The 22,316-nt window shown below is 48.3% G+C and overlaps 2 protein-coding genes across 3 annotated transcripts in view; one reads left to right on the top strand and one right to left on the bottom strand.

Annotated features, from left to right (window-relative positions):
- LOC308661170 (uncharacterized protein) overlaps positions 1 to 15,738 on the bottom strand; it is a 33,510-nt gene extending 17,772 nt beyond the window's left edge. Inside the window, exons 1-2 of one of the 2 annotated variants that reach the window (XM_081316003.1) lie at positions 15,442 to 15,738; positions 8,792 to 9,573 (exon numbers count right to left, since the gene is read on the bottom strand). In XM_081316003.1, the coding sequence (XP_081172129.1) occupies positions 8,792 to 9,520 (729 nt within the window). In that variant the 5' untranslated portion in view covers positions 9,521 to 9,573; positions 15,442 to 15,738. Of the gene's footprint in view, positions 1 to 8,791; positions 9,574 to 11,594; positions 11,688 to 15,441 lie in introns of those variants that run through there. The other variant, XM_081316004.1, reaches the window with a different exon arrangement.
- On the top strand, positions 11,398 to 17,908 carry LOC308663010 (uncharacterized protein; the record flags this gene model as incomplete). Its single annotated transcript, XM_081319154.1, has 5 exons — positions 11,398 to 11,433; positions 15,312 to 15,782; positions 16,022 to 17,041; positions 17,487 to 17,556; positions 17,901 to 17,908. The coding sequence occupies 5 exons, from the start codon at positions 11,398 to 11,400 to the stop codon at positions 17,906 to 17,908; spliced, it is 1,605 nt and encodes a 534-aa protein (XP_081175280.1).
- Positions 17,909 to 22,316: the final 4,408 nt, after the last annotated feature.

A 22,316-nucleotide genomic window follows, 5' to 3' on the forward strand; every position in this document is an offset into this window, starting at 1 on the left:
GGCGCCCCCACAGAGAAGGCTCTTCCCCCTGGGGGTCGCCAGCCGACATTGTCTAGCCGACGGTACCCTGAGGAGGCCTTCTCTGTGTGAGCGCACTGGGCGATGGAAATTCGTTCCCGGCAGCAGATGGTCCTGCAAGTATCCCGGGCCTAAGCCATGTAGGGCTTTAAAGGTGAGTACCAGCACCTTAAATCTCACCCGGAGGGCAACCGGTAACCAATGCAGCTCACGTAGGAGGGGTGTAATATGGGAGTATCGGGGTGCTCCCATCACTACCCGTGCAGCCGCATTCTGCACCAGCTGAAGCCTCCGGGTGGTCTTCAAGGGCAGCCCCATGTAGACAGCATTGCAGTAGTCTATACGGAAGGTAACGAGTGCGTGGGTGACTGTACGTAGGGCATCTCGGTCCAGAAAGGGGCGCAACTGGTGTACCAGGCGAACCTGGGCAAATGCCCCCCTAGCCACGACTCCAATATGATCTTCAAAACTGAGTCGTGAATCCAGGAGGACGCCCAGATTGCGTGCTCTATCAACGGGAGGTAAGATCTCTTCTCCTATAACCAAGGATGGAACCTCTTGGACTAAACGAGATGCCGGTACGTAAAGCCACTCAGTCTTGGCCGGGTTGAGCCGGAGCCTGTTCTTTCCCATCCAAATCTGTACCGCTTCCAGGCAACGGGACATCACAGCGAGGGCATCACTGGGTTGGTTCGGGGTGGAGATGAAAAGCTGGGTATCATCAGCATATTGATGATACCTCACCCCGAAGCCACGGATGATCTCTCCCAGCGGTTTTTTTGTAATGGTTGACATGGGGGAAAGGAAAAAAAAATCCCAATTTAATTTGATAGTTATTTCCATCTAGGGCTGATTTTCAGGCAGGGTGATTTGAATGTTTTTTTTTTCAAAAACTGTATTTTGATTTATTTATTTATTTTTTTAAACAAAATGAATGGAATCCCTTTGGTGCGTCTTAATTTCTCAGCTTGGCTGTCCTGGCGAACCAATAGTGCAGCATGCAAAAACTTCACAAAAAGAGGGAAGAACGATTACTTGTTTAATGATCGTTCAAGGTTACGAGGGCACTGGGAAAAGTGACTAATGCAGACACGTCAAACACAAGGGCCGGGGAGGGGGGGCTAGATCCGGCTCGCGAAGTGGTTTCATGTGGCCCATGAAGCCATCCTGGAAAGAGTGAGGGAATGGCCCCCCAGGCCAGCTGGGAGCCAATGTACAATTTCATGGTGGCCATCTATGATGAAATGCATTCAGTCTTAGCTCCACAAGGCCGTCTGGACACAGCTAGGGACCGGCCCCTGCCACATTGGCCCCTGGGTGCACGCTGGGGAGGTATCACCCTTTGCGAGGAATGAAGAAATGCACCATCGCCTGGAAGTGGCCAGCACATGGCCCTGCCTACTTCAGACAGGCTAGGGCAGGGGTCGGCACGCAGAAAAAGGAAAAGAGCCACTCGGAACCGGTTCCGTTACACAAACAAAAAAGTGGGAGCCACAAAAGGTGCGCACGTGTATGTCTACGCACACGCATGCGCAAAAAACATTTTGCGCATGCGCAAAATGGCAGGCACCTGCGCGGCGATGGGTCTCCCCTTTGGAGAGGTGCGCGCGCACCTCCGCCCGAACGGGCAGTGGCGTCGCTCGTTTGGAAAGCTGCCGCGGCCTGTTTGCAGGCTACCGCGCGGCAGCTTTCCAAACGGACGGTGCCACTGGCTGTTCGGACGGAGGTGCACGCGCACCTCTCGGTACGGGCGGTGGCGCCATCCATTTGGAAAGCTGCCGCGGTAGCTTTGCAAACGGGCCGCGGCAGCTTTCCAAACGAGCGGTGCCACTGCCCGTTCGGGCGGAGGTGCGTGCGAACCTCTCCAAAGGTTTGGAGAGGTGCGTGCGCACCACTGCCCGTTCGGAGAGGTGCATTTGCACTTGGCGACGGAGCCGCAGGAGACGGCTGAAGAGCCGCATGCGGCTCCGGAGCCGCGGGTTGCCGACCCGTGGGCTAGGGACTGGGTAGCGTTGCGCAGGTAACATTGACTCACGCTGCTCATGGCATCCCCTCCCCCAGAGTCCACCAAGCCGGTTATGTGAAGTAGGCGAGGGCCATGTGCTGGCCACTTCCAGGCGATGGTGCATTTCTTCATTCTTCCCGAAGGATGACACTTCCCCAGCTGCGTTTCTTGCCTGTTTTTCTCCCTCCCTCATCTCACATATTTTCCCACCATTCTTATAGTGTCACTGCACGTTTTTTTTAGTTCGTCCGAAAAGCTCAGCTCTAATTGTACATTTCCTTCCGTTCTGCACCTGTCTTGATAACCTATCTGGTAACCACAGTGAATGTCATGTGGTCTAGCTATGTATGTTATGAGTTAGCTTTGCTGTGTGCGCAAGCGTAAAACGTTTTTCTAGTCTTTACTTTTTCTTCTTTTCTTTCTACTGTCTGATGAGAGAGGATGTAGTCGGTTAGCTTTCTTTGTTTATATATATACTGGTGGAGCAGTGGGCTAATGCCTCCTTAAGTAACACCAGCTGCCTGCAAATTAGTGCAGGTTCGAGTCCCACCAGGCTCAAGGTTGACTCAGCCTTCCATCCTTCCGAGGTAGGTAAAATGAGGACCCAGATTGTTGGGGGCAATTAAGCTGACTTTGTAATAATGCCGCTTGGGGTGTGTGTGAAAGCCCTAATAAGCAGGCATATACATAGAATGAAGGCTACTGCTAAGCTTGTAAGTCGCCCTGAGTCTTCGGAGAAGGGCGGGATATAAATGGAATTAAAAATTATATATATATATATATATATATATATATATATATATATATATATATATATATATATATATATATATATATATATATATATATATATATATATATATATATATATATATATATATATATATATATATATATATATATATATATATATATATGTATATATATGTATATATATGTATATATATGTATATATATGTATATATATGTATATATATGTATATATATGTATGTATATATATGTATATATATGTATATATATATGTATGTATATATATATGTATGTATATATATATGTATGTATATATATATGTATGTATATATATATGTATGTACCGTATATACTTGAGTATAAGCCGAATTTTTCAGCCCACTTTTTGGGCTGAAAAACTCCACTTCGGCTTATACTCCAGTCAACAAAAAAATTTTACCGAGGACTTGCGCGCGGCCGAGGCTTCGCTGCTTCCCTCCAGAGGAAGAAGGCGCTGGATGCGGCCGGCTCTGCGGGGAAGGGGGAGCGGCGGCGGGGGCGACGGAAAAGCCGCAAAAACGGTAGGAGAGATGCTGACTGGCGGCGGCCTCGGAGGAGGCGGAGGGGGAGGAGGGAGGGAAGGGTGACCGGGCGGGGGAGGGGGGGGTGAGCCAGAAGGAAAAGGGAAAGTCATCCCGCAGAGTGGTTGCGAAAAGAGGGAGGAGATAAGCCAGCCCGGTACCTGGATCCGCTTCCTGTGTCTCCTCTGCTCTGCCATGATGTCCCCGTTTTGGTCTCCTGGTGACGTGGGGCTGAGCCGGAAAAGGGGGAGGGGGAGACCGAGGGAGGGAGGAAAGAAGAGAGAGAGAGAGACGAGCTAGCGTCAGCCAGCGGTGTCACGCGGGGCAGCAAGCCATTAGGAGCCCTTGGGGAGGCAGCGCAGTCTGGCCGCTGGGCTTGTGTGTGTGTGTGTGTCCCATCTGCAAAGCTTCTGAGGAAGGAGAAGCGGGATACTGGTTGGGGGGGGGAGCGGCAAAAGCGGGGGGGGGAGAGAGAAACGGCTCCGCCTTTGGTTCCCCCTCCTAAAGCACAGGGGCGCTAGAGAAAGTTTGGAGTTGGGTAAGGAAGCGCAAAATTCAGGAAGAAAAGCGGGGCGGCGGGCAAACGGGAGACCTGTACAAGGGGGAAGGGGAACTCTCTGCTGTGTGTGTGTGTGTGTGTGTGTGTGTGTGTGTGTGGCCCATCTGCAAAGCTGCCGAGGAAGGAGAAGCAGGATACTGGTTGGGGGGGGAGCGGCAAAAGCGGGGGGGGGGAGAGAGAAACGGCTCCGCCTTTGGTTCCCACTCCTAAAGCACAGGGGCGCTAGAGAAAGTTTGGAGTTGGGTAAGGAAGCGCAAAATTCAGGAAGAAAAGCGGGGCGGCAGGCAAACGGGAGACCTGTACAAGGGGGAAGGGGAACTCTCTGCTTTGTGTGTGTGTGTGTGTGTGTGTGTGTGTGGCCCATCTGCAAAGCTGCCGAGGAAGGAGAAGTGGAGGAGGCAGTGGCGGCGGAGGCGGCCGCAGCACCGGCAGCCTTCCGCTTTTGCCGCTTTTGTGTGTGCGTGTGTGTGTGTCCCATCTGCAAAGCTGCCGGGGAAGGAGACACACAAAGACACACAAAAGCGGCAAAAGCGGAAGGCTGCCGGTGCTGCGGCCGCCTCCGCCGCCGCCACTGCCTCCTCCATTTCTCCTTCCTCGGCAGCTTTGCAGATGGGACACACACACACACGCACACACAAAAGCGGCAAAAGCGGAAGACTGCCGGTGCTGCGGCCGCCGCCGCCACTGCCTCCTCCACCCAACCAGTATCCCGCTTCTCCTTCCTCGGCAGCTTTGCAGATGGGACACACACACACACACACACACACACACACACACACAGACACACACACAAAGCAGAGAGTTCCCCTTCCCCCTTGTACAGGTCTCCCGTTCGCCCGCCGCCCCGCTTTTCTTCCTGAATTTTGCCCTTCCTTACCCAACTCCAAACTTTCTCTAGCGCCCCTGTGCTTTAGGAGGGGGAACCAAAGGCGGAGCCGTTTCTCTCTCCCCCCCCCCCCCCCGCTTTTGCCGCTCCCCCCCAACCAGTATCCTGCTTCTCCTTCCTCGGAAGCTTTGCAGATGGGACACACACACACACACACACGCACACACAAAAGCGGCAAAAGCGGGGGGGGGGAGAAAGAAACACCTTGTTCTCTCGTCTCAGCGGAGACTTGTTTCGGGGGATCCAGCCTCTGTCACCCCCTTCTCTCAGCTGGGCAGCTGACAGAAAGGGGCGGCAGAAGCTGCATCCCCCGAAAGAAGTCTTCGCCGAGAAAATGGGCGCTGAGATTTTCTCGGCGAAGACTCACCTTCTCCCGTTCATCACATTCTTCGGTAAAGAGATTCACTCGATCCATGGTTTCAAGGTTGGGGTAGAGAAATCCCGGTTTGTTTCAAGAAACCGGGGTGGTTTATGAGCCTATAGATTTTAGACTTTGCATCTTGTTTTGCTTCCTCGGTTCCCACGAAGCCCGAAATTCTTTTTTCCCCCCTCTGGTTTCTGCCCAACTGTCAACTCGTGGTAAAACAAACAAACAGAAAGCCCCCCCCCCTCTCTCTCTCTCTAACGAATTGAACAGGCACCCAAGCTATCAGGTGATGGCGTTCACGCTTGGGTGTTTGCGCGGATCAGAAACGGAAGGAGAAATTCATTTCTGCTTGCAATTCACTATCTCGGTCATCCCTGAGAGAAGAGAGCTTTTAAAGAAGCAGCTGCAAAATTCGTTCATCCTCATCCTCTTCCTCATCCTCATCCTCTCTCTCTCTCTCTCTCTCTCTCTCTCTCTCTCTCTCTCTCTCTCTCTCTCTCTCTCTCTCTCTCTCTCTCTCTGTGTGTGTGTGTGTGGTGTGTTATCTCGAACCAGATGGGATGGCAAAGTCAAATGCAAATGGGGATCTTGCAGATCTTGCCCTGCCTTTCACCCCACGGTTACCTTCTGTTCTTGATGAGCTCACGAGTGCTCAAGGACAAAATAGGGCAGGGCAGAGCCGGCAGTTAAAAATAGGATGCAGATAAAAGGAAAGGTAAGGAGGGGTTCAGGTTGAGAGGAGAGGCTGCATAGCCTTAGTGTAACTCCTGTTTGGGCTGACTGGGTTGCCTCCGATGGGCTCTGACAGTGGAACAGAATGGAATAGAAAATATGGAATGGAATGGAACAGAACGTAGAACAGAACAGAACAGAACAGAACAGAACAGAACAGAATAGAATAGAATAGAATAGAATAGAATAGAATAGAATAGAATAGAATAGAAAAGAAATATAGAAAGTGAATGGAATAGAATAGAATAGAATAGAAATATAGAAAGTGAATAGAATAGAATAGAATAGAATAGAATAGAATAGAATAGAATAGAAATATAGAAAGTGAATAGAATAGAATAGAATAGAATAGAATAGAATAGAAATATAGAAAGTGAATGGAATAGAATAGAATAGAATAGAAATATAGAAAGTGAATAGAATAGAATAGAATAGAATAGAATAGAATAGAATAGAATAGAATAGAATAGAAATATAGAAAGTGAATAGAATAGAATAGAATAGAATAGAATAGAATTATAGAAAGTGAATAGAATAGAATAGAATAGAATAGAAATATAGAAAGTGAATAGAATAGAATAGAATAGAATAGAATAGAATAGAATAGAATAGAATAGAGCTGGAAGGGACCTTGGAGGTCTTCTAGTCTAGCCCCTTGCTCAAGCAGGAGGACCTATACCAGTGGTGGTGAACCTATGGCACGCCTGCCAGAGGTGGCACTCAGAGCCCTCTCTGTTGGCACGTGCGCCACCACCGCTGCCAGCAGCAGGTCCTTGTCGGTTGGTGGACTGGAAGAAAAGGGAGGGGGAAGCATTTTACATGCGTGCATGCGCGCACGGGGCCACGAGCAGGCACATGCTGCAAAGGGGGCGGGGCTAGTGCCTGCGTGATACTCACTAGCCCAGCCCCGTTCTCACGTGGTGCGGTGCCTTGTATCTGCACCCTGCGGCGCGGCGGTTGGCATTTTTGTGCCTTGCGGTACGGTGGCCCATTTTTTGCTCCCCCTTTTTTTCGTGCCAGAGGCGGCACTCAGAGGCGCCTCCCTGTCCCCTCCCCCGAGGGCACCAGAATGCCGATGCTGCCTTGGCACTTTGTGATAAACAAGTGGGTTTTGGCTTGCGGTTTGGGCACTCGGTCTCTAAAAGTTTCGCCACCACTGACCGATACCATCTCAGACAGGTGAATGTCCAGTCTCTTCTTAAAAACCTCCAGTGATGGAGCACTCTTGATTTCTGGTGGCAAGCTGTTCCACTGGGCAGCTGAGAGAAAGGGGCGGCAGAAGCTGCATCCCCCGAAAGAAGTCTTCGCCGAGAAAATGGGCGCTGAGACGCCTCATTCTCTCGCTCAGCGGAGACTTCTTTCGCGAGATCCAGCCTCTGCCGTGCTGCACCGAGAGAACAGCAAGCCGCCCCATTCTCTCGGCAGAGCACTCCACCGCCCCATTCTCTCGGCGGCTTGCCACCCCGTTCTCTCATCTCAGCAGAGACGTCTTTCGGGGGATCCAGCCTCCAGCTGCTGCATTTCCCAGCCTCGGCTTATACTCGAGTCAATAACTTTTACCAGTTTTTTGGGGTAAAATTGGGGGTCTCGGCTTATACTCGAGTCGGCTTATACTCAAGTATATACGGTATATATATATATATATATATATATATATATATATATATATATATATATATATATATATATATATATATATATATATATATATATATATATATATATCTTTTGTGATTAAAGGGTTTTACTAGAATATGCGTCGGGCTTTGTTTTTCCTTCACCCACACACATTATGCATCATCTGAAGCACGGTCCATCGCCCTCTGATAGGAAGAATTATGCCTTGACACGAAGGAAGGAAGGAAGGAAGGAAGGAAGGAAGGAAGGAAGGAAGGAAGGAAGGAAGGAAGGAAGGAAGGAAGGACAGGGAGGGTCTGAGGGAAGTCCTGCCTTAGTCCTTCCCTGCTGCCCTTTCTCCATCCCCTTGCCCCCTCCTCCTGGCCTAACCTGGGTGGTCTCCCATCCTATTGCTAAGGAAGCTTTGGATACAAAGCCAGGTCTCCTCACATGGAGGGGAAGTGGGCCTCCCTCTTGACATTGCCCTCATACCCATCATGAGCAACCTGGCTAAGGAGAACAAGCACAGCAGCCTTGAGGAGGAGGTAAGTGCAGCTGAGCACCCCCTTGGGGAAGTGGGGCTGGACTTAGCGCCGTGGGCGCTTGAGGGCCAGGCTAGGTGTTTGACCTCCATGCCACCGTCCAGCCCGCCCCCCCCCCCCGCATGGCCTGAAAGGAACAGTGAGGCTCTTCCAGTGGACCATGCCTTGGCACTTGCCCCGGTCTCACCCCCTTCTGCCAGAGACCCTCAGATCTGCCCCACTCCTGCCCAGGCCCCCATAGGCACCCTTGACACGAACGATGTAGAGCTGGCCATGCCCACCCAGTAGGCCACACCCACTCCAGCCACGCCCACCCAGTCGGCCGCACCCACCCTGACCCCCGGAGGGCAACCGCAACGCAGATGCGGCCCTCAATGAGATTGAGTTTGACACCCCTGGACATTAGTGTGGCAAATTCTCACACTTACGACCATTGCAACATCCCCACAGTCATGTGAGCAAACTTCGGGTGCTAGCAAACCAGCCTCCTGGGGTCCTTTGCAATCCTTCTACAGAGCATCTGACCAGCAAAGTCCGGATTTGCTTAACAACTGCATGCTTCTCTTAACAACTGCAGTGATTCGCTTAACAACCACGGGCCCCCCCAAAAAAAGGCTGTAAAATGGGGCAGGACCCACTTAACAAGTGCCTTGTTTAGCGACGGGGAATTTGGGCTCAGTTGTGGCCATAAGTTGAGGACTACCTATAAGTCCAACTCTGGGTTGTAACACAACTCCGGAAATGAAAAACCGACCTGCCATTTCCTTGTTTCGTCCTCCTGCTGGCTTGTCAGGAACTCTTCCACCAGGGCCACCGCCTGGGAACACGTGTCCGGTCCTCCTGCCCGGATCCAGCTTTGGAGATCCGATGGGAGGCTGGCCAGGAACTGCTCCAGGATCAGCAGCTCCAGGATCTGCTCCTTGCTGCGTCTCTCCGGCCTCAACCACTGGTGGCAAAGCTCCTGGAGCTGGCTGTGGATCCTCCGGGGGTCTTCCGTCTCCTGGCAGCAGAACTGTCTGAAGTGTTGGCGTTGCGCCTCCATCTTGATGGCTTCCTCTCTCAAAATGGCGGCCTTCACTTTGGCATAGTCTTCCCGATCTCCCGGTTCCAGGCTTTGGAAAGCCTCCTCAGCTTCTCCGCTCAAAGCGGGGAGAAGACGGGCCGCCCACTCTCCTAGGGGCCAACGGCAAGCTTGGGCCACCTGCTCAAAAGAGGCCAAGAAGGCCTTGGGGTCCTCCCAAGGGGAGGCCTCTGAGGGAACAGGATTTCCCGCCCCTGGTTGACTGGGTTGCAGTGTCCTCAGGAACTCCTGCCACTGGGTTTCCCAGCGCTGTTGCGTCGCCTTGCAAGTCTCCCTTTGGCCCTCCTGGGAGCCGGCCCCTTGGAAACCGCCTGCCATATATTCCAGCCGAACAGCACAGCTCAAGTTCTCGGCCTCTTCCCGTCGTTCCTGATGGGACCGGGTGGATCCTTGCCGTTTCATCACTTCCCTGCTTCGCTCAGTCCTTGCTAAACTGTGATTTAGCCACAGGTTTTCTGGAAAGCAAGATTGAAGGTGTTACATATTCACACACACAACCCCCTCACATGCATAAGGAATCCCCGGCAGCCATTGACAGCCGTCAAAAGGCTGCCGCGGCATTCCCCCCCCACACACGCGGCTAGCGGCCGATTCTGACAGCTGTCAAACTGCCGCGCATGCGCAGTACACTGACAGCTGTCAAACCGGCCGAGCCCGACAGCTGTCAAACTGCCGCGCATGCGCAGTACACTGACAGCTGTCAAACTTCAGAGAACCGCGCATGCGCAGCTCAGCCGGAGCTGTCAAAAGCTGCCAGCTGGCCCCGGCAACAAGCCGCTGCAGACGCGCCTACCTTTAGCCGGTCTCCCTCTTATTGGGCGTCCTTGTTAGGCGGGAGAACCCCGCCTGTTTATTGGTTATTGATGTTGTTGTTGTTGTCCCTGTTCACTATAAATACGGGGGATTCCCGGCGATGTTTTGCCCGGGACCTCTGCCCAATAAACGCATTGTTTGGACCGTGCCTGCTGTCTCCTGTCGTCCCTCAAGACAATCCAGAAGGGAAACGGGATCACTTGGGGGGGTGGGTCTTCCGAATGGTGCTGCAGTTCTAGCCCTACCAGGTAAGCCTGCCCTTGCCAGCCCAAGGTTCCCATTTGCTAGGCCAAGTGGCTGTTAAGTGTTTTGCCCCATTTTAATGATTTTGAACATGTGACCATGGGGATGCTGCAACGGTCGCTAAACAAACTGCCGTAAGTCAAGGACTACCTTATTTGCAAACCTTGATGGCCCGTGGAAGTAGTTCATTTGTTTAGTGACAGTTCAAAGTTACATCGGCACTGAAAAAGGTGACTCAGGACCGGCTTTTATGCTTCACCGCCACTGCAGCTTCCCCAGGGTCACATGATCAAAATTCGGACTGACTCACATTTATGACGCTTGCAGTGTCCCAGGGTCATGGGACCCCCTTTTGCGACCTTCTGACGAGCCACTTAACAACCATGTTACTAACTTAACAACTGCGGCAAGAGAGGTTGTAAAATGGAGCAAAATTCACGGAACGACCGTCTCGCAACCAGTCTGCACCAACAAGCGAAGCCCCATTTGCAGGATGCAGGCAGCACACAAAACCACGCACTCTCTGGTCCGTGGAAAAACCTTTCTTCATGAAACCGGTCCCTGGTGCCCAAAAGGTTGGGGACCTCTGGTCTAGTGGTTAAGGCACCAGGCTAGGAAACAGGAGATGGTGAGTTCTAGTCCCGCCTTGGCCATGAAAGCCAGCTGGGTGACTTTGGGCCAATCACACTTTCTCTCAGCCCAGCCCACCTCACAGGGTTGTTTTTGTGGGGAAAACAGGAGGAGGCAGATGTGCTGGATATATGTTCGCCTCCTTTAGTTATTGGTAAAAATAATAAAGGCGGGATACCCAATAAATAAAACAAGCAACATCAATGGGGAAAGCCAGATTCAGTTAATAACCTCAGCAAAAAAGATAGTGCAATTGGATGTGACTCATTTAACAGCCGCCTTGTTTCGTGATGGAAGTTCTGTGGTCCCAACTGCGGTTGTAAGTTAAAGACAACCTGTACCTTACCAGGGTGGGCAAACTTGGCTCTTTTATGAGTTGTGGACTTCAACTCCCAGAATTCCTGAGCCAGCCATGCTGAGGGGAAAGGGAGAGGTTTCCAAGCTGAGTCATGCTGGCTCAGGAATTCTGGGAGTTGAAGTCCACGACTCATAAAAGAGCCAAGGTTGCCTACCCCTGCCAGGGGTATACCAATTTCTTAACCTCAGCAACTTTAAGAGGTGTGGACCACAACTCCCAGAATTCCCCGGCCAGCATGCTTTTCAAGTTGGCCAGCTTGAGAAACACCGCGGTATACCAAGCCATGTCAAATCATGGCTTGAGACAAACGAGAGTTGGATAATATGTGCAATACTCTAAAGCCGCAAAGCCAGGTTTATATGCCACGGTGGCCAGAGATACACCATACCTTCTGCCAAACCTACGCACAACCTATTATGGTTTGGAGCTCACTTCAAAGAATTAAGATGCAACACCATCTGGCTTTGGCTTTGCCGTTGCGGTCTGCAAACCGTGGCTGGCCAAGAGTTTTGCAGCACGTTCGTCCAAATGGCCTCGGACCCTGACATGGCTTGGCTGGACAAATGCAGCAATTGGGAGTTGAAGAAGCTTCTTGCATGAGAAGTGAAATATCTTCAAGGAAAAACAACAGAATAACAGAGCTGGAAGGGACCTTGGAGGTCTTCTAGTCTAACCCTTGGAGGTCTTCTCAGGGTGCCGCCGATAAAAGATTGTCGGCGGATAACACCCAGGGGAAGGGCCTTCTCTGTGGGGGCTCCTGCCCTCTGGAACCAGCTGCCCGTGGAGCTTAGGACTGCCCCCGACCTCCGCACATTTCGCCGGGACCTGAAAACCTGGCTCTTCGAGCTTTCCGGCCCAGGCTGAGAATTTTTAACTGGGGTTTTTAATTCTAGGGATGATTTAATCTTTTTTTAATTTGTTTTTAACTTTTGTATTGGTTGTTTTAAATGCCCTGTAAACTGCCCTGAGTCCTTCGGGAAAGGGCGGTATATAAATTTAATAAAATAAATAAATAAAATAAACCCCCTGCTCAGGCAGGAAGCCCTAGACCATTTCAGACAAATTGTTGTCCAATTTCTTCTTAAAATCCTCCAGTGTTGGAGCACCCACAACTTCTAGAGGCAAGGCCTTCCACCGGTTAATTGTACTCACTGTCAGGAAATTTCTCCTTAGTTCTAAGTTGCTTCTCTCCTTGATTAGAAGAGAATAGAATAGAAGCTGGAAGGGACCTTGGAGGTCTTTTAGTCCAGCCCCCTGCTCAAGCAGGAGAACCTAGACCATCTCAGACAAGTGACTGTCCAGTCTCTTGTTAAAAACCTCCAGTGATGGAGCGCCCGTGATTCCTGAAGGCAAGTTGTTCCACTGGTTAATTGTCCTCGCTGTCAGGAAGTTTAGTTTCCATCCATTGCTTCTTGTCCTGCCTTCAGGTGCTTTGCCGAATCGTTTCACCCTCTTCTTTGTGGCAGCCCCTGAGATACTGGAACACTGCTATCCTGTCACCCCTAGTCCTTCTTTTCATTATTATTTTTTTATTTTATTTTTAATTCCATTTATATCCCACCCTTCTCCGAAGACTCAGGGCGGCTTACAAACTTAGCAGTAGCCTTCATTCTATGTATATGCCTGCTTATTAGGGCTTTCACACACACCCCCAAGCGGCATTATTACAAAGTCAGCTTAATTGCCCCCAACAATCTGGGTCCTCATTTTACCTACCTCGGAAGGATGGAAGGCTGAGTCAACCTTGAGCCTGGTGGGATGCAAACCTGCACAAATTGCAGGCAGCTGGTGCACAAATTGCAGGCAGCAGGCAGCTGGTGCACAAATTGCAGGAAGCATTAAACTAGACCTGCCCAATTCCAGCAACCGTTCTCTATATGTTTCAGCCTCCAGTCCCCTGATATCTTTGTTGTTCTTCTCTGCACTCTTTCTAGAGTCTCAACATCTTTTTTACATCGTGGCAAGTAAAACTGGATGCAATATTCCAAGCACGGTCTTACCAAGGTCTTGTAAAGCGGTATTAATACTTCACGTGATCTTGATTCTATCCCTTAATCCCTGCCTTGGCTTTTTTGGCAGCTGCAGCACACTGCTGGCTCACGTTTAAGTGACTGTCCACTTAAATATGAGTTGAACCGGACTAAGTCCAGTTGCCTTCTTTTGGACAAAGCATCTTGGGGGCAACCATGACTAGGATGCCTGAGAATCCCCATAGACAAGCGGCAACGGGGAATGAAGATGCTCACTCTTTGTTGTTGTTGTTAGCTGCAAAGTCGTGTCCGACCCATCGCGACTCCATAGACAACGTTCCCCCAGGCCTTCCTGTCCTCTACCATCTTCTGGAGTCCATTTAAGCTCACGCCTACCGCTTCGGTGACTCCATCCAGCCACCTCATTCTCTGTCGTCCCCTTCTTCTCTTGCCCTCAACCTTTCCCAGCATCAGGCTCTTCTCCAGTGAGTCCTTCCTTCTTATTAGGCGGCCAAAGTATTTGAGTTTCAACTTCAGAATCTGACCTAAAGAGCAGTCAGGGTTGATCTCCTGTAGGACTGACCGGTTTGATCGCCTGGCAGTCCAAGGGACTCACAGGAGTCTTCTCCAGCACCACAGTTCAAAGGCTTCAATTCTTTGGCGCTCAGCCTTTTTTATGGTCCAACTTTCACTGCCGTACGTTGCAACTGGGAAGACCATGGCCTTGACTAGACGCAGTCCTTTTTTTGTAAAAAGAAAAAGGTGCCGGAACTCACACATATCATACAAACCCGCCTTGCCTACCCTACAAGGTTCCATTCCAAAAAAGGTGCCGGAACTCCGTTCTGAGCGTTCTATGACAAAATAAAGCCCTGAGGTCTAGACGCACTTTTGTTGACGCTCACTCTTAGGAAGGCCAATGAACCAGTGGAACAGCTTGCCACCAGAAGTTATAGGTCCTTCATCACTGGGGGGGGGGGTTAAGAGCCTTGGTGGAGCAGTGGGCTAATGCCTCCTTAAGTAACACCAGCTGCCTGCAATTAGTGCAGGTTCGCATCCCACCAGGCTCAAGGTTGACTCAGCCTTCCATCCTTCCGAGGTAGGTAAAATGAGGACCCAGATTGTTGGGGGCAATTAAGCTGACTTTGTAATAATGCCGCTTGGGGGTGTGGGGTGTGAAAGCCCTAATAAGCAGGCATATACATAGAATGAAGGCTACTGCTAAGCTTGTAAGCCACCCTGAGTCTTCGGAGAAGGGCGGGATATAAATGGAATTAAAATAAAAATAAAAAATAAGAAGAGACTGGACAGCCACTTAATAATAATAATAATAATAATAATAATAATAATAATAATAATAATAATAATAATAAGTAGTTGGAAGGGACCTTGGAGGTCATCTAGTCCAACCCCCTGTTCAGGCAGGAAACCCTCTACCATTTCAGACCAATAGCTGTCCAATCTCCTCTTAAAGACTTCCAGTGTTGGAGCATTCACCACTTCTGGAGGCAGGTTGTTCCACTGGTTAGTTGTTCTAACTGTCAGGAAGTTTCTCCTCAGTTCTAGGTTGCTTCTCTCCTTGACTAGTTTCCATCCGTTGCTTCTTGTCCTGCTTTCAGGTGCTTTGGAGAATAGCTTGACTCCCTCTTCTTTGGGGCAGCCCCTGAGATATTGGAACACTGCTATCATGTCCCCCCTCACTCTTCTCAATAATAATAATAATAATAATAATAATAATAAATAATAATAATAATAATAATAATAATAATAATAATAATAATAATAATAATAATAATAAAGTTGGAAGGGACCTTGGAGGTCATCTAGTCCAACCCCCTGCTCAGGCAGGAAACCCTATACCATTTCAGACAAATGGCTGTCCAGTCTCTTCTTAAAGACTTCCAGTGTTGGAGCATTCACCGCTTCTGGAGGCAGGCTGTTCCACCGGTGAGTTGTTCTAACTGTCAGGAAGTTTCTCCTTAGTTCTAGGTCTTGTCTGGAATAGGACAGGCTCTCCAAGCTCCAGCAGGGTTGGGGGGGTTGGACTAGATGACCTCCAAGGTCCCTTCCAGCTCTTATTCGTTTCTATTCGGATGTTGGGCTGAAACTGGGGGGAGGGGGGGCTGGACTAGATGACCTCCAAGGTCCCTTCCAGCTCTTATTCGTTCCTATTCGGAAGTTGGGCTGCAACTGCTCCGCCCGCCCGCGGGACCCAAACCAAGGCGGGACAGGCGAGGTGACAGCCCGGCGCAACCCACGTGAGGCTCCGGCCGGCCCCGGGCGCGTCCCAGGGAGCCCACCAAGCGTACCGGAAGCGTCGGGAAGCCGGGACGAGCCTGGCCGGCGAACGAGCGAACGCGGCTGGGCCTGCCCGGGCTTGCTGTGCACCGTCTGCCGGGGAAAAGATCCGGACGGGACGCGGCGGCTGCTGCTGCTGCTCCGCGCGGGACGGCGGGACGGAGCTCGTCCCGCTCTTCGGCGCGCCAGGCCCGGCGGCTCCTCCGCTCCTTTCGCCCTTGGCCCGCCGCCCCTCGGCGCTTCAATGGCGGCGGCGGCGGGGCGGAGAGTCTTCCGCGGCCGCCCTCTCCTGGCCGGCGGGAGCAGCAGCTTAGCTTGGCCGAGGCCCGCCTGCCCCGCTGGGCTCCCCTCGGTTTCCTGGAGGGGCTTCCTGGAGGGCGGATCTGGAGGCCGCCGGCGCCGACCCTGCTGGGCCGATCTCAGGGCAGGCTTACGCCTGAGCACGCTTGTCCTTCTTTCTTTCCTTCCCTCCCTCCCTCCCTCTCTCTCTCTCTCTCTCTCTGTCTCTCTCCCCCCCCCTCCGGGGAGACATGATAGCAGCCTTCCCGTCTCTGACGGGCTGGACTAGAAGACCTCCAAGGTCCCTTCCAGCTTCTATTCTATTCTATTCTATTCTATTCTATTCTATTCTATTCTATTCTATTCTATTCTATTCTATTCTATTCCATTATATTACATTACATTACATCTCTTCATCCTATCCTGTCCTATCCTATCCTATCCTATCCTATCCTATCCTATCCTATCCTATCCTATCCTATCCTATCACATTACATCTATTCTATTCTATTCTATTCTATTCTATTCTATTCTATTCTATTCTATTCTATTCTATTCTATTCTATTCTATTCTATTCTATTCCATTCCATTCCATTCCATTCCATTACATCTCTTCATCCTATCCTATCCTATCCTATCCTATCCTATCCTATCCTATCCTATCCTATCCTATCCTATCCTATCCTATCCTATCCTATCCTATCCTATCACATTACATCTATTCTATTCTATTCTATTCTATTCTATTCTATTCTATTCTATTCTATTCTATTCTATTCTATTCTATTCTATTCTATTCTATTCTATTCTATTCTATTCTATTCTATTCTATTCCATTCCATTCCATTCCATTCCATTACATCTCTTCATCCTATCCTATCCTATCCTATCCTATCACATTACATCTATTCTATTCTATTCTATTCTATTCTATTCTATTCTATTCTATTCTATTCTATTCTATTCTATTCTATTCTATTCTATTCTATTCTATTCCATTCCATTCCATTCCATTCCATTACATTACATCTCTTCATCCTATCCTATCCTATCCTATCCTATCCTATCCTATCCTATCCTATCCTATCCTATCCTGTCCTATCCTATCACATTCCATCTATTCTATTCTATTCTGTTCTGTTCTGTTCTATTCTATTCTATTCTATTCTATTCTATTCTATTCTATTCTATTCTATTCTATTCTATTCTATTCCATTCCATTCCATTCCATTCCATTCCATTTCTTCATCCTATCCTATCCTATCCTATCCTATCCTATCCTATCCTATCCTATCACATTACATCTATTCTATTCTGTTCTGTTCTGTTCTGTTCTATTCTATTCTATTCTATTCTATTCTATTCTATTCGACTTTGCCCTCTCTCCTTTTCCTTCCTTCCTTCTCTCCTTTTCCTCCCTCCCTCCCTCCCTCCCTCTCTCTCTCTACCTCGGGGGAGACATGATAGCAGCGTTCCCGTATCTTGAGGGGCTGCCGCAGGTTCAGAAGAAGCCAGGTCGTCGTTCACCGGAGGAGGGTGGGACGAGAAACCACAGTTGGAAACGGATCAAAAGAGAGAAGCAACCTGGAATTAAAGGGGAAACTTCCTGACAGTGAGGACGATCGACCAGTGGAACAGCTTTGCCTCCAGAAATCGTGGGTGCTCCATCACTGGAGGTTTTTAACAAGAGACTGGACAGTCACTTGTCCGAGATGGTCTAGGGTTCTCCTGCTTGAGCAGGGGGCTGGACTAGAAGACCTCCAGGGTCCCTTCCAGCTTCTATTCTATTCTATTCTATTCTATTCTATTCTATTCTATTCTATTCTATTCTATTCTATTCGACTTTGCCCTCTCTCCTTTTCCTTCTTTCCTTCCTTCCTTCCATCCATCCATCCATCCATCTATCTATCTATCTATCTATCTATCTATCTATCTATCTATCTATCTATCTATCTATCTATCTATCTCTGTCTATCTATCTATCTATCTGTCTATCTCTGTCTGTCTATCTATCTATCTATCTATCTATCTATCATCTATCTATCCAATGCATTATTTATTTATTGGCTCATTCATTCAGAGTTTTGGCCACCCAACTCCAGTGAACTCTGGGCCACACACAAAACGGAAAAAGGCATAGACACAGGGAAGATATTAAATCATTATACTGAACTGTAAATTTACTTACAGGTTGGTGATAAATGCATTTGTTACTAGCAGTAGTGAGTACAGCTGCTCTCAGATAGCAGCCCTGCAGAACAGCATCATTTACATACAAAACTGTCAGTTACCTCTCATCTCCAGCCCTAGAAACATTTCAAAATGGCAGCTTTTCTGCCTAGCAATTTAAGAAAATAATAATAATAATAATAATAATAATAATAATAATAATAATAATAATAATAATAATAATAATAAAGTTGGAAGGGATCTTGGAGGTCATCTAGTCCAACCCCCTGTTCAGGCAGGAAACCCTATACCATTTCGGACAAATGGCTGTCCAGTCTCTTCTTAAAAACTTCCAGTGTTGGAGCATTCACCGCCTCTGGAGGCAGGTTGTTCCACTGGTTATTTGTTCTAACTGTCAGGAAGTTTCTCCTTAGTTCTAGGTTGCTTCTCTCCTTGCTTAGTTTCCATCCCTTGCTTCTTGTCCTGCCTTCGGGCGCTTTGGAGAATAGCTTGAGTCCCTCTTTGTGGCAGCCCCTGTAGAAGAACAGAGAGGCTTCCTCTTTTGTTGAATCTTTCTTAGCTGTAGCACCCATAACCAGACACATTACTTCATGTGTGGTTTGACCAAAATGAAATAAAATGCAACGATTATTTCCCATAATTTAGAAATTGTGCGTTCATGGAGCCTAAAGTTACATTTTCCTATCGTGTAGCCATCCTACGCTGTTGACTTATTTACAGTCAATGCTAGTCTGAGATACATTTCTGAAGTAATTTTAGCAAACCAGATATTCCCCGTTCGTTTATATGCCCATTTCTATTTCTTAATTAAAGCTTCTTGGTGAACAGGGTGATAATTAACCTAGGAACCAAAGTGATAAATGGTACGTTTTGTTCTATTATTTCCAGCCCGTTTCTTTAACCTACCATGAGGTGTTTTTTTTTGAAGTTTTACTTCTATCTTAACAAGACATTAGCCTTCCAACTGTTTTATGTCATCTGCAGATTTGATGATCCTTTCAATCTCTTCTTCATAAAAATCATTAGTTAAAAAAAATTGAAAATTATACAGTGCAGGACTGAAATCTTTGTTACGTCCCAAAAATGCCATTAAATGAAAAAACCATTTAATTAGCTAGTACAGGACAAGTTTCAGGTGGAATTGAAAGTGCTGGTTATTATCTATAAAACCTTATGGGGCGTAGGACCAGGTATCTGAAGGACTGTCCTACTGACATTGATTCTATCTGTCCATTTGGGGAATAGGTAAAGTAAAGGTAAAGGTTCCCCCACGCATGCGTGCTAGTCGTTTCCGACTCTAGGAGCCGGTGCTCATCTCTGTTTCAAAGCCGAAGAGCCAGCGCTTGTCCGAGGACGTCTCCGTGGTCATGTGGCCGGCATGACTAGACGCCAAAGGCGCACGGAACGCTGTTACCTTCCCACCGTAGTGGTCCCTATTTTTCTACTTGCATTTTTTATGTGCTTTCGAACTGCTAGGTTGGCAGAAGCTGGGACGAGTAACAGGCGCTCACTCTGTTACGCGGCACTCGGGGTTCAACCCGCCAAACTGCCGACCTTCTGATCGACAAGCTCAGCGTCCTAACCCACTGAGCCACCTGCATCCCTTATTTGGGGAATAGGAGGGCCTTAATCTGGGTCTCATCTGTCAGTGGGACCCAGGAATAGTTGGGCTGCCTTCTGGAACGCCTTGCCAACCATGGTTAGGTTACTCCTAATTCTGTTCACCTTTTGAAGACCTGGCTGTTCTCTCAGACATTGGGGTTGGGAGACTAACTGAGTCCCCACTGTTGGCCCATAGTATCTTCAGCAGCCACGGATGGATTAACTGATTGATTTAATTCAGGGGTCTTCAAACTTGGCCCTTTTATGACTTGTGGACTTCAACTCCCAGAATTCCTCAGCCAGGCATGCTGGCTGAGGAATTCTGGGAGTTGAAGTCCACAAGTCATAAAAGGGCCAAGTTTGAAGACCTCTAAATTTAATTTCTCGTTTCAACCAAATGACCATGGGCTGTTTACTGCTGTAAAACTACTGGTAGCTTCAGCTGGTTGGAAAGTCCTTGTTCTAATTTATTCTGTCTTTTGTAAGAACATTTCCCACAGAATATGACCTCACATCCTTGTCATCTATCGGCGTACTTTGGTTTACCATATGAAGCTCCGTGGTGGCTGTTCTTGTTCACTCAATCTGTTTTGCACATTTTTTCCCAGAATTAGCAAGAAATTTCAGTCGTTTTGATCTATCTCATTTCCTCACAAGCATCTCCTTAAGAACATAAGCAGCGCCCTGCTGGATTGGACCCCTGGCGTACGTAGGCCAGCCGTCTGTTTTCACAGCGGGCCACCAACTGCTCAAGAGAGCCCACTCATTTCCCAGCAGATGGCCCTCAAAGGCAGTCCCACGGCCATCAAGGCTAATAGCCACTGATCTTCAGGATTTCCAGAAATCAGCCTAACATTTGCATCCAGTTTTGGTCACTGCATCCAGTTTTGGTCACCACGATGTAAAAAAGATGTTGAGACTCTACAAAGAGTACAGAGAAGAGCAACAAAGATGATCAGGGGACTGGAGGCTAAAACATATAAGGAATGGTTGCTGGAATTGGGTATCTCTAGTTTAATGAAGAGAAGGGTGAGGGGTGACATGATAGCAGTGTTCCAATATCTCAAGGGCCGCCACAAAGAGGAAGTTAAGCTATTCTCCAAAGCACCTGAAAGCAGGACAAGAAGCAACGGATGGAAACTAATCAAGGAGAGAAGCAACCTAGAACTAAGGAGAAACTTCCTGACAGTTAGAACAATTAACCAGTGGAACAACCTGCCTCCAGAGGCGGTGAATGCTCCAACACTGGAAGTTTTTAAGAAGAGACTGGACAGCCATTTGCCTGAAATGGCATAGGTTTCCTGCCTGAGCAAGGGGTTGGACTAGATGACCTCCAAGGTCCCTTCTCCTCCTCCTCCTGCTCCTGCTCCTCCTCCTCCTCATTATTATTATTATTTTTTCTGAAGCCACTTTAGCTGGTAGTCACTACTATTGTATCTTAAATGGGCCACAGCAGCAAAAATGTCTCTCAACTCCATCATGTAACCAAGGCAAAGTGTATATTACACAGTTACTCTTCTCTACCTGCTCTGGGCTACAGGTGGTTCTCAATCTATGATCAGAATTTCCATCTGCACATTTGAAACTTGCCCTCTTTGGAATCATTCTGCCTTTGTTTGTTTTTGTCACTGCGTGTTTTTTAGTTTTGCCAGCTTCGCTCATTTCTATCTGTACATTTTCCCCTGCTCTCTGCACCTGTGATTCCGCGACAGTTTTTTTATTGAAACGACTAACACAAATTAAAACACACACAGGGGCACTGAATTGTCCAAAAGATAGGAAATAAATGCAACCAAATATCAAAGCTAATACTTAGCAGGTAAATGGATACCCTTTTAAGGTATACAAACATCTATTTGTGAATATCTAAAAGATAAAATACAGATACAAAAATTTTAAACACTCAATATTTTTAGCCCAAAAGATATTTATATATGCAAAAGTTTTCTTCTTATTAGGCAAAATGGTGTTAATGTAGCTAAGAAATAGTGACAAATTCAAAAACCAAGATCATGGCATCATGGCATCTGGCCCTCTCAATTCCTGGCAAATAGATGGGGAAGAAATGGAGGTAGTGACAGATTTTATTTTCCTGGGTTCCAAGATCACTGCAGATGGGGACTGTAGCCAAGAAATTAAAAGACGCTTGCTCCTCGGGAGGAAAGCCATGGCAAATCTAGACAGCACACTAAAAAGCAGAGACTTCACCCTGTCAACAAAAGTGCGTATAGTCAAGGCCATGGTCTTCCCAGTTGCAATGTATGGCAGTGAAAGCTGGACCATAAGAAAGGCTGAGCGCCACAGAATTGAGGCCTTTGAACTGTGGTGCTGGAGAAGACTCCTGCGAGTCCCTTGGACTGCAAGGCGATCAAACTGGTCAGTCCTAGAGGAGATCAACCCTGTCTGCTCTTTAGAAGGCCAGATCCTGAAGCTAAAACTCAAATACTTTGGCCACCTAATGAGAAGGAAGGACTCACTGGAGAAGAGCCTCATGCTGGGAAAGATAGAAGAAGGGGACGACAGAGAATGAGGTGGCTGGATGGAGTCACTGAAGCTGTAGGCGTGAGCCTAAATGGACTCCAGAAGATGGTAGAGGACAGGAAGGCCTGGAGGAACATTGTCCATAGGGTCGCGATGGGTCGGACACGACTTCGCAACTAACAACAACAACAAAACAGATCTTCAAAACTCTTCAGTGCTGTATTCATTCAGTTGTGGCAATTTCCCACCCTTCTAAATATTGCCAATTCCACCCACCCCCATTTAAAACTTAAACCCTTTGATTTCCAAACTTTTGCGACAACCTATCTAACA

Source organism: Vipera berus, assembly GCF_964194415.1.
Source record: "Vipera berus genome assembly, chromosome: 2".
NCBI classification, from domain to species: Eukaryota; Metazoa; Chordata; class Lepidosauria; order Squamata; family Viperidae; genus Vipera; species Vipera berus.